The 17639-nt window shown below is 41.3% G+C and overlaps 2 protein-coding genes across 9 annotated transcripts in view; one reads left to right on the forward strand and one right to left on the reverse strand.

The window, feature by feature from the left end:
• The window catches only part of USP42 (ubiquitin specific peptidase 42), a 114849-nt gene extending 111401 nt beyond the window's left edge, over window positions 1-3448 (forward strand). For 5 of the 7 annotated variants that reach the window (XM_056804351.1, XM_056804352.1, XM_007498262.3 and 2 more), the window contains 2 exons: window positions 578-622; window positions 2372-3448. In XM_056804351.1, the coding sequence (XP_056660329.1) occupies window positions 578-616 (39 nt within the window). In that variant the 3' untranslated portion in view covers window positions 617-622; window positions 2372-3448. The other 2 variants (XM_016423891.2, XM_056804353.1) reach the window with 1 other exon arrangement.
• A 528-nt stretch (window positions 3449-3976) lies between these two features.
• The window catches only part of CYTH3 (cytohesin 3), a 164248-nt gene continuing 150585 nt past the window's right edge, over window positions 3977-17639 (reverse strand). For both annotated transcript variants that reach the window (XM_007498259.3, XM_056804361.1), the window contains exons 10-13: window positions 8962-9038; window positions 8765-8836; window positions 8483-8637; window positions 3977-8187 (exon numbers count right to left, since the gene is read on the reverse strand). In XM_007498259.3, coding sequence (XP_007498321.1) covers window positions 8115-8187; window positions 8483-8637; window positions 8765-8836; window positions 8962-9038 — 377 coding nt within the window. In that variant the 3' untranslated portion in view covers window positions 3977-8114. The remainder of the gene's footprint in view (window positions 8188-8482; window positions 8638-8764; window positions 8837-8961; window positions 9039-17639) is intronic.

The following is a 17639-nucleotide window of genomic DNA, read 5'->3' on the forward strand; positions in this document are numbered from 1 at the left end:
TGTGCGCCTTTTCTGGTCCTTTCCGGACCAGGGAAGAGAATCTTGCCAATTTGGGCCTTGCAGTGACACAGATTTTTCTTTGTGCTGAGGAACGGACCTTCTCTTTCTTGCTATCTACCTTTCAGGCTTTTTTAAGCCCTTCATCCTGGCACTTAGACCATTTTTGCGCTTCTTCTTTGAATCTTTCTCTTGAGTACATTAAATTGATTCTGTGATGAATGACTTTTGATCTGGGATCTGTGCTATTACAATTTGGTATTTGAAATGCATATTCTGTCCTTCCATGGGGAGCATCAAATTTTGGTTCCAAACTCACTAAACCATCCAGCAAAAGTTTTGATTTTTAGCTTTTGTGGATTTTTTGAAAGAGGAAATAAATTAATTGTTTTATAAAATAGATTATTAATTGTCAGTAACTACTTGTTTAAAGTCTTAAAGGGTCTATTTACTACAGCTAACATTATGCTAGGTGATTGATTGAAAAATGTTATCACTGCACATAAATGTGTAACATGGGTGACTAAGTCTTCATAAAACCAAATTATAAAAATGTTTCCTACCCCCTACTTTTTCCTAGGTGAATGAAAACTCATCCTCAAAAGAAAAAATACACTAGTTACCGGTAAGCCGTTTTCGTATTTGTATATGGCTATTTGTCTTGAAATGAACAAAAATAGAGCTATAATGAGGAAGGCTGTAGTTCTTGTGACTCTGAAGATTATAGTAGCCCAGGTGGCGGTATTCATTTTATTCATTATTTCACTGTGTGAGCTGTTATACTCTTACTATGACCTTAGGAAAAGGCAGATGATAAGAGTTGCCAAAAATGAGGTCTGAGGGAGCTGCCTTTTTAATTAGGTATAACTATGGCAAAAAATTTTACCCATTTTACAAGATTACCAAATCTTTTAAGGCCAGAAAAAGGCAATGAGTAGAAACTAGTTCATTCCCTTTTCTCCACTGAATTTTCAAGAAGTGGACATTGGCAGTCACAGGGAAAACTGTCCCTTAGAGAAATGGATCACCCGTTAGACCCACAGGCAGCATCCTTGTAAACCCTAATACATCTAGGTTAGCACTTCTCAACCAGAGACTGAGTTGTTGTAAGGAACCCCCCGTGTCCCCCCACCCTCACCCCCGGCAGCTGTTAGATTTTCTAGAAGCACTGGATGGCAGTAGAGCTCAGTTTTGTGTTTCAATCCTCAACTCTGGTTTTGATCTTAGTGTAAGGGTGGGAAGGTGGTGATACTTGAATTTCCCAGATGATAGAGCTTTCATAAATCAAAATTTAAACCATGAGCTAATGAGAAAGGAGAAAAGTGAATTTTACCCAAATCTGCCTGATGGTTAGGATGATAAAAAAGAGCTCTTCCAGAATTTAAACACATGTTAAAATGGGATATTTGGGGGCCTTTTTCCTTACAGAACAGTTAGAATTCTTGGCAGCTCATCAGTACTTATGACTTATGACCCACTTAGAAGTTAGCATTTAGACTAAAAAGAGAACATCTAATCCTAACTAGGAAATCAAATTTCAAACCCTGGTCCAAGAGAAAGATTTTTCAGATATTTAAGTGCAAAGATCTATAGACATTCATTTGTATGTACTACCTCTTTGGAGGCATTTGAAAGATGCCTCAAAAATTTTCACAACATAGAGAATCATATTAGATAGAAGACTGCATTTTGGCCTGGGTCCCACCTCAGGGCTTCTACTTATATGGCCTTAGAGAAGTCTCTGAATCACATCAAATCAAATTTTTAAAAAGATTGGCTAAATGCCTACTACCTGCCAGGAATTGTGCTAAGTTCTAGGGATACTAAAAGAGGCCTCAAAATTTACTCTCTAAATCTCAGTTTACTTATCTATAAAATAGGGGTGATAAATACATGTAGCACTTCTCCCCCAGGGCTACTGTATGAATAAAATCAGATTGTGTATAAATCACTTGGTAAATGTTCACTGTTCCTGGGTCTGAGATTGAGGGGGGGGAGGGGAATAAATGGGAGTAAAAGTACAAGGGAGGGGGGCACGAGAATAACAGGGAAGTGGTGATGTTCCCATCCCTTTATTCAAAAGGATGGTAGACTTGCCCATAGAGATGTTAAGAAGGGAGGCATGGACCTAGGGCCATTCAAGTCACCCATTTTCTTTGTCTAAAACTTAGGCTTGTGTTTCGTCATCACGGATAAGAAGGGTGAACGAGGAAAGCTTCCTCCAAGTCTTTTGGGATCTTTCTGAATGAAAAACCACATGAATAAGTCATTAGTATTAAGAAGAGAGAGCTGATGTTAAGCCAACTAAGCTCTTTGTTTCTCAAACTTCCTGTCTTTGGAATGACTAACATCTACAGTATATCTTGTCTTTCAGATTCAGAGTGTTCAACTGAAGCCATCCCCAACACAGCTTAAATTATATTTATAAATATAGAAAATGATTAACTGTTCAAATCCATAAGTGGTGCTTCTTCAGTAAATACTGTACAGGATTTTACCATGGAAGAACTTTTTTTTAATTTTTACCTTGAGACTTTTTCTTAATTACCCTTAATCCAAATGGATGAAAACTTTCTACAACTGCTGACCGTTGTAAAATACCGTGTATATAATCACATTGAAAATAATGCCCTGGAATAGAACATCTCAAATGCTGCTTAATTACAGACTCAGGTTGATTACTTGTATTTCATGTAATGTTACTCCAAGTTAGACATCTGGTGCAAGACCAAGCCAGGAAACCATGGAATTATTTAAAAAGGAGGGGGTGGGAGGGAAGTGGGGAAGGGAAGAAAAGAAGAAAAAAACTGTGTATATTTAATTTAAAGACTTATTTAAAAATTCACAAGCTCTTACCTAGAATTTTGAGAGAGAGAGCTCTCTGTTTTCTGTGATGTCTGATACTAGAAACTAATTTGCTTCACATTTTAGTTGTATTCAAGATTTGAAGATGTATTTTATAGACAAGTTCTGTTTCTGAACTTTGTGGAAACACACCAATCAATTTACCAGTTATGATGAGCATTTACATTATGAATGTATAACCCAAACTTTATTTGTAAAGCCTACAGTATGTTTTTATTACATAACACTTTTTTATACAGTCACTTGTCTTGACTATACAATATTGGAGTCTGAGTTGTCAGTTTGGTCCCTTAAAGTTTCTAGTTACAGACAAATTCATACTGTGATTTTATTTTTAATATGGAAATGCTATCAAACTGTGATATACTTATAATTCACTGGTCCTGCATCAGGAGATGGAGTGGGGAAAACTGTATTTAATACAGTTTATATCTGAATAATCTGTATGGTTTATACAGTCTGTGTTGTTCAGAGATGTCTAAAGTTTGATCTTTGTTTTTTTAAAGATTATAAAAGCACTTGCCCCACTGTAAATATATAGCATGTAAAATTTATATAGTATATAAAATACAGCAAAGTCAAAACAGCTTGTTTGTGTGTTTTTTTAAGCTCTGCTAGCTTTGCTTCTGTGAACTTCTCTTAACTCTTTCCTAGGTTGCATTGTTTGGTTTGGTTGGGTTTTGTTTTTGTTTTTTTTTTTAATACTTTCCCTCCCTCTAAGCATCAGTTTGGTAAGGGCTAGCAATCGAGGTTAAGTGACTTGCCCAGTCACACAGCTAGGAAATATCTGAGGCCAGATTTGAACTCAAAAGACCTCCCTCTCATCTCTAGGCCTGGCTCTTAATCCACTGAGCCATCTAGCTGCCCCAGCATTAAGTTTTAAATAAACGGGTGGCTGTGACCCACTCAGCTTAGATTTAGAGAAGAGGGAGAGGGAAAAACAGACTATATTAAATATCATAATATATTAAATATATATGGCTAGTTTGCTCTATCAGGGCTAAACCTTCCATCTGAGAGAATTAGCAAAGGTAAAGCAAATGATGATCAAAGGGGACTTACCTGTTGTTAAGTTTTCTATCAATCAAAAGAATCAAATCTTAAGACACTTGGGTTTAATAATACTTTTGACTTTTATTTTAAGTGACTCATATATAGGGTTTTACAGCCATACAACAATCCTGTCCATTTTACAACAAAATATTATGAATTGATATAGAATGTTTCTTCATGCAGATTGTGGTTGTACACCGAGTAACAAACACTTCAAAATTCAATACATATCTGTACATTATTTACATATCAACTTTATATTTCATTGTAAATAGAAATGTTTTCCAAGAAAATATAAGAAACTGATAATTCACAAATTATAACTGTAGCTTCTGGTCTACAACAGACCTAACTTCTCAGCAAGCATATCTATTTAGATATATGCATTTAGAACTTTAAAAATATGCATTGCTTTACATGAAGCATGAAACGCTGCTCCATCTATAAATAACTTCTATTTTGACCCAGTTTGGTACCACATATGTTAAACTGCTCAAAAAAGTTTGTGACCTTTGAGAAGAGCTGACTTGTCTAAGAGCTTGGTTACCTTGCACTGTAGTCAGGCCAGCTGAGCTGAAGAGAAAAGCTTTCTAAACTCTACTGTTCCCTGGGTTGAGATCTGTTTCTAACCGCAGCCAAACTTGGCAGGGGCACGGGGACAGGGGTGACAGGGATGAGAAGTGCAACAGAAGCTGCTTATTACCTAGTGTCAGGGTCCATGGCTGTGTACCCACTACCCCATCCTCCTTATTGTCCCTGAAGGAAATTTTCAGTCTTTGGCCAGGAGTGGGGCAGAATGCAAGCCCTGAAAGCAACTGGGAGAGAAGGAGGAAGACTGATTTGGGGGATGGAGGGGAGGGAAAAATACTTCACTGCTTCCCTGGGCTCAGCTTAAAAAAAAAAAAGTCATGGCACCACCTTAGGGGGAAAGGGCTCAAGAGGTCTACAACCAGAGCCTAAAAGAGTTGCTCCAAACTGGGGAGAAGGGGACCTCACCCCCCCTGCCAACAGTACCTTGTCTGGCCTAGAGTTCAGCCACTTTCCCCCTGTAGACACTGAGGTGCCTTGCTCCTTGAGAAGCCTAATTTAATTGATGGCTTAGTGGAATTGTTGGCCTTATTTCCATCCCTGCTAATACTGTCACAACATTTAAAACAACAGAACACCTTTGGTGGCAAATTAACAACTCTTAAGTACAACACAATCTTGTGGCCTACACTGAAAGGTGGGATGAAGGAGAGAAATAAGCTAACTACTGCTGATGTCTTGGTCTTTTTAATGCAGAGAAGTCTGCTACTTTTTTTGCTATCACAACATAATTTTAGTTATAGAAGTTACTCTAATTTCCCATGTAAACATCCACGTCGGTAAAATCCTCTTATAAACTACTATGGCAAAAGAACACATGTACTTTCATAAGGCTTCATGCTTTCCTTTTCCCAACCTGGTTGTGAGGTCAAAACCAGAAAAGAGAGCTGCCCACGCCTGCACCAAGGACTAATTTTTAAAAACAGTTCTAAGAAGTAAGAGAGAAAGCATGGAAAATTAAGTGCTCAAGGTTTTCAGGAAAATGAATCATGAAATCGCCTGAGGATCCTAGGCCGATTCGTGTTTCTAGAATCAATCTTCATTAGCTATATTTAGCCTTGTGTTTTCCATGTGGCTCTCGCATGTGCACCGATGAGGGAGATTTGAGGTGGGCACCACTTGTCTTTCTGAAAATTTCAGTTTTGCTATAGACATGGTACCATTTAAGAGGTCCACAAGCCTGGAAACATCGATTTGACTGACAAGAATAACAATGATTTTAGACACCTCTGGATGCCATCCTCTCTTCCATGTTGCCTTTTCCCCTTCTAATGCCTCCACACAATCATCAAGCCTTGGTGGCACCATCATAATCTATGTTATATAAGCAAATACTTCCACCATTTTGTGTTTAATAAAGGCATAAAAAAGTGAAATCGAAATTTAAGGTCTTTCCCTGACTTAGACTTTGCAGTAGGAAGTAACAAAAACTACCTGTGCCCTGTATCCTATGCCTACATAACAGCCTGTGCAGGTGAGACAAATTTAGCAAGTTTTCTGGTTGGAAAAAATACCTGGTTTCTACTTTTCATTTGTGAAAGAGGAAATAACACCAAGAACAATGTCATCATCGAAAATCAAATCAACATATTCATATTCCTAGAGGGACTATTCCTATAACTCCTATGGAGAACAATCCATCCTGCATCAAAATGTGTGTAGTCATTGAAATAGATAAAATTAGATTTAGAAAAGAAATCTCTATTAACCAGCCCCAATCTAAATGTGGAGCCACTATAGCCTTATACCTTTGTATTTGTATCATAGGCTTTGGTAGTTTTGATTTTCTTTGTCATTCAAGGCTGAAATATACCTGTGCCACCTAGCACCCACCCCTCTGCCTCTAATTTATATCTGTGATTATCATCATCTGTGCTGTTTTGTGAGGCTGAGTATAAAATCTCTAAAAAAAATTCTGCACTAAGGAACTTCCAAAGTTTCATGAAAGTAGCTGATGGATTTGTAATTTGTACTGTTTAAAACAAACAAACCAACTTCAGTGCCATGCAATTGAGAAAATCTAAAAACGTGTACTTATACTTTTAAGTTATGTATTTGCCCCACAGTTTGATTTGTCCCGCCTACGACGGAACATTAAATATCTCAAAATATGCCTAAAGGTGTGATGGAGAGGAAAGAGGGTTCACAAATGATTTCTAGTTCATTCTCGTAAGGAATTTGGTCATGTCCTTGAAAGGTCACGGAATCAAAACAATACTGTGTCACCATGAGATTTTCTAGTGCAAAGAGCAGAGAACACGTTCCCTGTGGCCAGTCAGATACAGGTATGACATATTTCTGTTTGGAGCATTTCCCTCTTCTGAGAATCAGCAAATACAGTACCAACAGCCCAGGGCATAAATCCTTACCATTGATAAATTGTTTTTTAGAAAACACTTGTGGGGCAAAAAATGCCACATAAAAGTTTAAGGCACCTTCTCAGCTAAGGTTAGAAGGGAAAGGTTCCCCTTTCTGTCTCACCTCTACATTGTTTACTAATAGCTTTCATATTTAATTAAAGCTGGGGCAAATTAAAGCCAAATAATTGTTTTCTGGTCTGAGAGATTTAGACTCTATTAAGGAAGACTTTCCCCGGATACTAAAAGTTCTTTAAGAGATTCCTAGATATCTCTTCTACGTTCCATATGCCCAGCCATCCCCACAGGAATTTAGTCCTTTTCCAATTAAGGATCTTGATAAAAGGATAATACTGCCTTCTACCTTAGGCCTCCTCCAATTCCGTTATTCTATGGCAACAGGAAGCATAGCCTTGACACCACTTCCACTATCTACAGCTACCACTTCTGTTTTTTCCTTCTTTTCCAAAGCCCTTACCTTTGGGAGCTGCATATTTTCAGTGCACATTGTACTTGTGCCCAGGAGTTAAATTAAATTTATAGCTGCCATTCTAAAAATACTATTGTTAGAAAGTAAAAGTTTATTTCATTATAATTTCAGAATATAAAAAGGTATATAAAAGCTATATTCCTATATATCTGAGGAAAAAAGTTCTAAATAAAAAAGTGGTGGCTTTTTTTTTTCTATCAAACAATTGAATTTGGAATGATTTGCGTTGCCGCTAATGGTCGTGTTGTACATATGTGTTGGCATGAAGGTCTTCACATAGAGAAAACAAGTTCTGGAGCATACTGTATGTACACCAGTTCTGGTGGCTTGTAATACAAAGAATTCAGACTGTCTAAAAATCATAAGAACAATATTTTCTAATATCTCCCATCCTGGGCAATATGCTCAATAAACAGGAAGGGGCAAATATATCATGTCTATTGGCCTGATTATTTTCTCCAAGTTATTGAAAATCCAAAGCATACATAAGGCTTCCATGTCTTCTGGTTAGTTCATTCAATTCCCATACATTCCTCCTTGGGAAGTCGTCTGTAGTATTATGTTTAAAGTACTTGTCTCCTGGTTAGTAAGATCTTGCAGGAAGTTTTCTGCATCATCTGTACTCCGATGGCAGAGGTGGGACTGCCCTTTGATCAGTTTTTTTTCCCCTAGAGTTTTAAAAGAAATTTTACCTGCTCATATTCTTGGTTTTATACTCCCCTTAAAATGGAACTTGGGTGAATCACTGCTCAAACAGCAAAGTGCTATTTCTTATTGGCAATTCTTCTCTTCCTTGTTGCCAGCATATCATAAAAGGGATCCCTGCTGATACTTGCTCTGGTGAAGGGAAAGAGGAAAAGTCTATCAGGTCAGGGGTAGTTTAACAAACAAACATTCACTCTTTCATTACAATGGGAGGTGGACCTAGAAGAAAAACTCAAGTTTTAAAACGTGAACAGAAAAGAAACTTGAACAGACTCCTGAAGAAGTCTATGAATAAGCAGACCAATGCAGTTTAGATTTTAGGTGCTGAACACTCGCTCTCCTTCCCAGGCCATCCTCCCTAAAACGCCTGTCCAAAAATGGAGGAACAAAGGCTTTCAGGGGTTTTTATCTTCTGCCCATTACTCACTTGATTGATTTGATCCACTCTTCCTTCTCTTCTGGGGTTGGAGCAGATATTCTGTACACAACATGGTTGCCTTCCACCACTCTCCCATCGGCCTCTGTTTTACAGGCTTTTATGACCTGTCCTTTATGGCTTGGGTTATAAAGTTCGAAACAGTTCTGGAAAAAAGACAAGATACAGGAGAGAAAGATGGGTCCGTAAAAACAGGATATGAACCCGCTGAGAACTTACTTCAAAGTTTATTATCGAGTTCACTAAAAGTCAAATTTTCAAGAGATATCTTACAGGTTTCCGGGGATCTTCTACTTCTCGGATGCTGAGGTTTTCCAAAGGGATAATTCCTCTGGGTTCCTTATCCTACAAGATACAAGAGCATTTTCTTACTCATTTGAAATCGCGACTGGTTCTCAAAGCAGAGTGTGATGGAAGAGATTACTGTTACTGTTGGAAAGAGAATTCAACTGCCTTCAAACCATACTCACTGTTGTGTATTCAAAATAATAGAGGCAATTATCTGTCAAAATGAACCACCGTCTCTTCCAGGTTTTCACTCTCCCACCTATAAAAACATAGAATCAGCTAAGTCCAGCCTGCCATGCAAGTGAAACATTAGCTTATAAACCCAGTTGAGTGCTGGAACCTCATCCAGTGAATTTAGTTTTCACAAGGGTTAATGAGCTGTAGAAACGCTACGGGCTGAGTTCACCTTCACCTGTCTCAGTGGGCAGGGGCATTGAAGGACGCTGAAAATAAAGGTTTGTGCAGTCTTCCAAATGTGGATCTTTCTCAAGTCTCAGCCACTGGTTTTCATTCCTCACTGCCCTGTTTGGGCTTGGGGTGGGTAATCCTTTACAATTTTTTTTTTATCCTTACATGGGAACAATCCCATCCTCATGATCTGATTTCATTTTCTTACACCAAAATGACTAGAAGGATGTCACTGCCTGTTCAACTTAGATTTGTTTTTTTAACTTATTAGTGCTAGAATTAATATTTTACATTCCATATCAATTCTAAGACAGAACAGTAATAAGAGCTAGGTAATTTGGGATTAAGAGACTTGCCCAGGGTCACACAGGTTAGGTCTAAGGTCACATTTGAATCCAGGTCCGCCTGGCAGTCTATCTACTGAGTCACCTAACTGCTTCTGGATTTACTAGTCTTAATTTTGTTATATCAGGGTTGTTACCTCATTACAAAATATTTTAAGCAGAACTTGCATAGTTCATTAACAATTAACCCCTTAACTTGAAATGCAGCTTCTTTTTTGGATATGGCCAGTTTGTTTTATTTGACTATACATGTTTGCGACAGGTTTTATTTTTCTTCCCCAGTGAGGGCAGGGGAGACAAGGCAGAGGGGAGAGAATGTGGACCTGAAAATAAAATGGAATAAATTTAAAAAATAATTATCCCCTTAACCGGAATTATCAGACCTAGTAAATCATTTCTCTAAATCTTAGTATTTCTACAACTGGGCATAATTTATCTGTTGATTTCACTTATCCAACTTAAAAAAAACAAACAAACCACTTTTATTCAACATTAGGCAGATGGCCAAATGAGTCCCACTTCGTTTTTTGAAATAAAATTGTATTGATCTTTCATTTTTGTCACCATTATTTCTCCCAGTATTCCTTCTCCCCCTAAGAGTCATCTTATATAACAAATGACATCTGTTAAAAGAAAAAAATCAGTAAAACATCAAAAAACTCTGAAAACATAGGCAATGTTGCCTCCCATGTCTTCAAAAGAGTGGGGTAGGCGTGTCCCACCTTTCATCCCACTGCTTCTAACATGCATTTTTTTTGACAGAAGGAAGAGTTCTTTAGAACTGGCAGTAACCTTTCGGTGGCTTAAGCCACAAATCATTGCATGGTGACTATGGCTGTAATGTATGAATCTTGAGTTGGTGAGGTATATGGACGAGAAGCAAGCAGAAGCAAGTGTTGCAATGCTTAAACAGAGACAGGGGGAGAGGAATGAAAGAGAAGATGCTGGCTAGGGGAAAAGGCTTGAAAGGAAGGGCAAAGAGGTAGAAAGCCAAATGAGCACCCAGGCCTGGCTCTGCTCTGAAGTCTCTGCACCATAAGCGCTGATTTGGTGGCTTGAGGTTGACACCCTCCAAAGAAATGGAGTTTATTCTCCTGGGCTAGGACACAGAACTGGGTGGGCTTAATTGTGCAGCTCTACTATATAAAAGGCATCTGGGAAGGAAAGAGAGAGAAAAAGACAGAAGTCTAAGGTTCTGGATGAGGAAACATCACCTGGGATCCCTCCTTGCATTTCAGCCTGAACAAACCCTACGTGAACAATGACCAATCAGAAAACAACTCTAGCGATGGAGGGGGAACAAAGTTTCCAATGATACTTCTATCCTGTCTCAAGTACTTGCTGCCCACATTTTTTCTACCTTGCCTACCTAGCTTCATCTGCTACTTCCTCTTCTTCGATTGGGCAGGTCTAGTGTCCAGACAACAGCCAGTCACTACTTCATTCTCTGGTCCCTGCTTCATGCCATAAATGCCTGGGAAGGATGAGGATTAGTGGCCTGAGTCCTGTCTTAGCCTCCAATCTAGCAGGAACCTGGGAAAACGCCCTCCTCCCTCTGCCTTTTTTCTCAACTCACACATGAGTCCCGGAGCCTCCCATGAAGGACTAATAAACTCAGGGCCCCTTGCAAAGACAAGTCTGGAATAAATGACAGTGACAGTTGTATTCTGGAGCCAAGTTTTGTGCTCTCAGCATAAACTCTTTAAGTCGGGCCTCTCTCCTCCCAGATGGAAAGGGGGCAGAAGAGAGGGGGAGAGCCTGAGGGGCACTTCACAAGCTCTCTCATGCTCTCCAACTACAGGGGGATGGAGGAAGGCTGGCTTTGCCCACAGCACATTCATGGAGAGAAGTGACGGATGTTCAACAGAGAGGAAGGGAAAAAACAAAATGAGTTTAGTTCTAGGTAATTACCTCGAGGGCCTCAGGACTTCAGGGAAGCTATTTCCATATGTCACTGTTATAGTACCTACAAAGGCTCCAGATTGATTTGCTTCTCACTGTGACTCCTACTCCCAACCCTCCACATTTAGTTGTGGTTTGTGAGCCTATTCTGAGTTCTCCTAGAGGCAGCTGGTGACTAGAATGCTGGATAGAGCTGGTAGAGTGCTGGGCCTGGAATTAGGAAGACCTGAGTTCAAAAGCAGCTTCAGACACCATCACTGTGTGACCCTGGGGAAGTTACTTGACCTCAGTCTGCCTCGGTTTCCTCACCTATAAGATGGAGACAATAATAATACCTACCTGTCAGTGCTATCGTGAAGCTCAAATGATATAATAATAAAAATTTAAAAATGCTTAGCACAGTGCCCAGCACATATGGATGCCATGTAAACACCAAGAATTAGTAGTAGTCTCTCAGTGTCCGAGAATGACAATTGTCTTTGTGCATTTTCATCTACGGTGTACCCTCATATGGCTTTGGAAAACTTCGATGCTGGTGGAGTTGGCTCTGTCGAGGACTTCCTGGTTGGTGATTCGGTCCTGCCATCAGATCCTCATGATTGACCGGAGAGAGCGTTGGTGGAATTGCTCCAGCTGTTTCATGTGCTTCCGGTACAGTGTCCATATCTCGCAACTGTACAGGAGCGAGCTGAGAACCACTGCGTTATAAACTTTGAGCTTCGTCGCAGTGCTTACACCTCTGTGTCAGAGGACTTTGCAGCGCAGCCGCCCAAGTGCCTGGCTGGCCTTTTGGATCCTGGCATTAATCTCATGGTCTAGGGACCCATCGTTGGCAATGGTGCTGCCCAGGAACTTGAAAGTGTTGATGTTAGAAAGCTGCGTGCCGTCGATTGTAATGCACGGCTGGTTAGTTGGCCTCCCTGGTGTGGGATGGAACAGCACCTCTGTTTTGCTGAGGCTGATAGTCAGGCCAAACAGTTTTGTTGCGGTAGAGAACCTGTCCACAATGGTTTGAAGATGATTTTCTTGGTGGGCCATGAGAGCACAGTCATCTGCGAAGAGAGCTTCCAGGATGAGTCTCTCTGTTGTCTTTGTTTTTGCAGTCAGGCGGTGAAGGTCGAATAGTGAGCCATCCAATCGGTATTTGATGTAGACGCCCAGATTTAGATCCATCACAGCATGTTGAAATACTTGGGTGAAGTATAGGTTGAATAGTACCAGAGCGAGGACACAGCCTTGTTTCACACCATTGGAGATGTTGAAGCGATTGGAAGTCTCTCCACCAGACAGGACTTTCCCTGTCATGTCGACATGAAAGAGCTGGATCAGTTTGATGAATTTTGCTGGGCAGCCAAGCTTGCTGAGGATCACCCACAATGCGTCCCTGTTCACTGTGTTGAATGCCTTCGTCAGGTCTATGAAGACAATGTAGAGACTCAGGTTCTGTTCAAGGCATTTTTCCTGCATTTGCCTCACCGTGAAGACCATGTCGTTGGTGCTATGATCTGGTCGGAAGCCGCATTGTGATTCAGGCAGGTTCTGCTCTTGAGACAGATGACAAGAGTCTGTTGAGTATAATATGGGCGAGGATCTTTCCAGCAGTGGAGAGTAGTGAGATTCCTCTGTAGTTGTCACAGGATGCTTGTGCACCTTGTTCTTTTATATGGCTACGATGGAGGCATCTCTGAGTTCTGGGGACATGTCTTCCTCTTCCCATATGCTGGTCAGCACTATGTGGAATGCCTGAAGCACCTTTCCCTTTAAGGCCTTGTACACTTCGGTTGGGATCCTGTCTTTATCGGGTGCCTTGCCTGTACTCATTTGTTTAATGGTTTTTGGACTTCCTCTATTGAAGGAGGGACATCAAGTTGTTCAATGGTGTGGTTTTGGGGGAACTGGTCAGGGGCGCTTTGGTTGACTGAAGAAGGTCGGTTGAGAAGCTGACTCAAGTGTTCTTTCCACCTGTTGCTGATGCCTTTTTTATCTTTTATGAGAGTGTCACCGTCAGAGGATAGCAAGGGAGTGGTGGTGGGTTTTAATGGCCCATAGACAGTCTTGAGGGCACTGAAAAATTGTTTGTAGTTTTTCGTATCAGCAAAGCGCTGGATTTCTTCTGCCTTTTTTTCCCACCATTGGTCTTGCATCTTCCTGATCTCACACTGTGCCGTGGCTTGGAGAGACTCGAATCTGTCCTTTTTAGGAGCAGTGTTTGGGTTATTTTGCCACTCCATAAAGGCTTTGTTCTTTTTGCTCAATAGGTCTTCACTTAGCAGTGTTGTTCTCATCGAACCAGTCCTGGTGGTTGTATTATTTGGGGCCTAGGACTGCCTTTGATGTTTCCTTCACTGCATCTCTGAACTGGTTCCATTTCTCGGTTGAGCTTCCAGTGAGTGGTCCTTTGAGAGACAGCTTGTCATCCAGGCAGGACTGGAATGTTTGCAAATAAGATGGATCTCTAAGACGACTCATGTTGTAAAATACGCGAACTGTCTGGGCGCATTTTGGATGGTGAGGCGCAATGCGCATTTGAAGAGTCACTCTAACCAATCGGTGGTAAGTCCAGCATTCAGGTCCTCTCATGGTTCTGGTGATCTGTACATCCTGGCTGTCTCGCCGGCAAACAATGATGTAGTCAATGAGATGCCATTGTTTTGATCATGGGTGCATCCACATTGTTTTTTATTTGTTCGCCACTCTTAACACAGTGTTCATAATGGTGAGTTCGAACTCTGAGCATTTGCTGAGTAGCAGTAGGCCATTGTTGTTCATTTTGCCCATGCCGTGTTTGCCAAGCACTCCTTTCCATCTTTCATGGTCCTGGCCAATGCGGGCGTTAAAGTCTCCCAGTAGTATCAGCTTGTCATTTGTGGGCACTGAGTGCAGGACGGCACTCAGGTCAGAGTAGAACTGCTCGATGGTCTCCTCTGTGCTGGTCAGTGTAGGGGCATATGCGCTGATGATTGTGGCATACCGGTCTTTGCCGAGAGGCAAACGGATATTCATGAGCCTCTCATTGATGCCCACAGGCAATTCTGGCAGCTGTTTGAGCAAACTAGTCTTGATAGCCAGGCCAACACCGTGGATTGTGTCTTCACTTGTAGCTCTACCTTTCCAGAAGAAGGTGTATCCAGTGGTGGGTTCGCTGAGTGATCCCTCTTCTGGTAAGCGTGTTTCACTTAATGCTGCGATGTCGATGTTATATCGCGCCAGTTCTTTACCGATTAGAGCTGTTCTCTTAGGTCTTGGGGTATTCTCTCTATCAAGTATTGTTCTGATGTTCCATGCTCCTAGTAGGAGTTTCTTTGTATTTTGTTTCCTTTGATTTTGACCGCTTAAAGGGATGACCCACCAGCCACGGTGTGCTGACCGGGTGTTTGTAGGGCAGGCAATGTTTGGGACACCTTTTCTAGTCCCCTCCCTTGATTAGGATGAGCAGTGCTGTCCTAGAGAGGGCTGCTCAGTCACTCAGGATGCTGCCGAACATCTCTGCTGCCTACAGGGCCGAGCAACCACTGGTCCGTGGGCTGCCTACGTGCAGGATCGTGACTACAACTGCCAGTGGTCACCTCCACCTGTTGCGTCACCACTCCCCCATCGCCGCAGGTCTTGAAGAGGGTGGACGGGGTTAGGATAGATAAGTGTGCACAAAAGATGAATGTGCACAAAGATACTTGTGCGTGAAGGAGATTTAAGTGGAAAAGTCGATGCACAGAGACAGTCCCACTCTCTCGGCGTTGGAAGCCTGGGTCCAGTGGCATGAAAAGTCGTTACACCTAGAGACTTCCTCAGTTGCACTGGATGGCTGTGTTGTCTTTTGTGCTCCAACATGCCCTAGCACTCCACAGTGCTTTGCTGCGTCGCCCTCTCGGCCGTTGAACCTTCTTGTTGGTTTCTTCCGCCTGTTTGGCTGAAACAGTCTTCACATGCTGGGTGAGCAAAGCCCTGGTTCACCAGGGGTTGATGACCCGATGGCTACCCTCACAAGGTTTACCAAGTATTACTGTTTGTTATTATTGCTATTGTTATTTCAACATCATCATCATCATTATCATCATCGCCTTGGAGCCCCAACAGAAGGAGAAGAACCTCTGCTTGTGAATGCCCTTCTCTAGTTTCTTTATAAACAAAATGAGTGGTGGTGGCCACCTCTAGTCCCCTGCTTCTGGGGAGGCTGAGGCTGGTGGCTAACTTGAACTTGGACATTCTGATTTGCTGTGAGCTAACACTGATCAGGTGTCTACACTGTCTGGCAGCACACAACAAGCCCCTAGGAGCAAGGGACAACCGGGCTGCCCAAAGAGTAGTGGAAGAGCCCAGGGCAGGAATGGAGCAGCTAATCAGTAGTAGAATTGGGCCCATGACGGGGCTGTGGCACTTCCAGCCTGAGTAAGTTAGGGAGACCTAGTTTCAAACATCAACAATCCAAAACACCAAAACAAAACAAATTCCAAATTTTCTTTTTAGATTTTCCTTTCCACAATGACCCATCACACAACCCACACTTTTTTCTTGACTCCTTTTAGCTCCACTCAGACAAGCAGAAGTCTCCATATGTCTGTTTTGATCACAATGAAATTCTTAAGGTTGTTGACAATAGAGTATTCATTTAATAGTGATTTTAGAATATCTAAATGTGATGCAGGTCAATTTCTCCACAGTTTTTCTCACATACCCTTGAAAAGCAGTCATGTTTCAAACAAAAACAAAAAACCTTTGATACCTGCTTCATAATTAATTTTGACATTGAAATGAAATCAACTAATGTAACATCTGTGAAATAAGCAAGTGATTTCCTGCACATCTGACTATGCTTACAAAGAGAAATTGCTGGGTTTAGTTTCTGAAATCCCTTTGGAAGCATTTGGCAAAATGCCTTCATGCACGTCCATATTTTTATCTTCCTGTAATGGAAACTCTGAGAGCAAGAACTATATCTTTCTATGTATGTTAAAATATCCATTATTATGGAGATTTAAAAAATAACAACAATAACAAGAGTGCATCAGTTATTTTTGGCTGAAAACTTGTGGCCTTGTGGAGCCCTTAAGTAAAAAATCCTCTTTTTACTGGTATAATTCTTACTATTGCTACGGCTCTCGGACGATCAAACTGGACAGTCAGTGAGAGGCGGGATGGTAAGGGGCTTGCTTCTGTGACCTCACCAGTATGGGCGTTGTCTTCACTGAGGTGGATTGCAACTCATCCCTCTCCTTCTGGGCAAGGCTTAGGTATATCTTTCCATAAACCTTCCACTGCAGGTTCGCCCAATGTGCTGGATCCCTTCTCCTGAGTCTTTTCTTAGTTTGTGAACATGGGCTTCCATTCTTTGCTACATTATCTTGCTCACTCCTTCTCTGGCCACTGTTTCCTTAGTAATGCTCCTCATGTCACTTCTTATGCACAGATCATCACTGGCATATACTACAACCTGCTTAAAACGACCACACATGTTTCCATTGCCCTTTGGATCACCTGCATTTATGGCTCTTCTGAGCCCAGGTATCCCGTGATTCACAGCCACATGGTACCACCAAGAGAAGGTTGCCATTACAAAGGTAGGCTTTTGTGGCAGTGTTCAAGATAGAAATGTAGGATCATTGAAAGCACTGGGTAGATCCCAAATATCACCCATTCCGGTCTCACATTATTGCCCAACAGCACCTATCTAACACATATGCACTGATGGACTAATTCAACTTCAAACTTTATGGTGTCACTGAAGAACTAAACCCCTCAAAATAATGAGTTTCAGGGGAAGAGATAGCCCCGATATATTCCCCTGGAAGAGCAGAGGCTGCTGCTAATCAGTAACAGAAGAGCCAGAAAAGATAATTTCCTAGAAAGGTCACATATTAGCTACCTCTGTGCTCAGACACTGTCCTAGGCCCTGAAGAGACAAAGATAAAACAAAAAACAATCCTTGCACTCAAGGAATCTACATTCTACCAAAAAGTTATAGGATCCAGAGCTGCAAGGGACCTTGGAAGCCAACCCTTATTTGACATCAGGCTTAGAAAAGTGATTTCCCCTAAGACCAATAGGCTATAAAGAGCCCATGCCATTAAGTCTCCCTTTTCTACTCTACTGAAAACCTGAGTTCATCCAGTGCAACTAAGCAAATCTTTTGGTATCATATTAAATTCCTAAAAAACAGGATAGAATTCCTTGGTGTAACAGGATCCTTAGGTCAGAAAGCACGCAATAAA

Source organism: Monodelphis domestica, chromosome 7 (assembly GCF_027887165.1).
Source record: "Monodelphis domestica isolate mMonDom1 chromosome 7, mMonDom1.pri, whole genome shotgun sequence".
NCBI classification, from domain to species: domain Eukaryota; kingdom Metazoa; phylum Chordata; class Mammalia; order Didelphimorphia; family Didelphidae; genus Monodelphis; species Monodelphis domestica.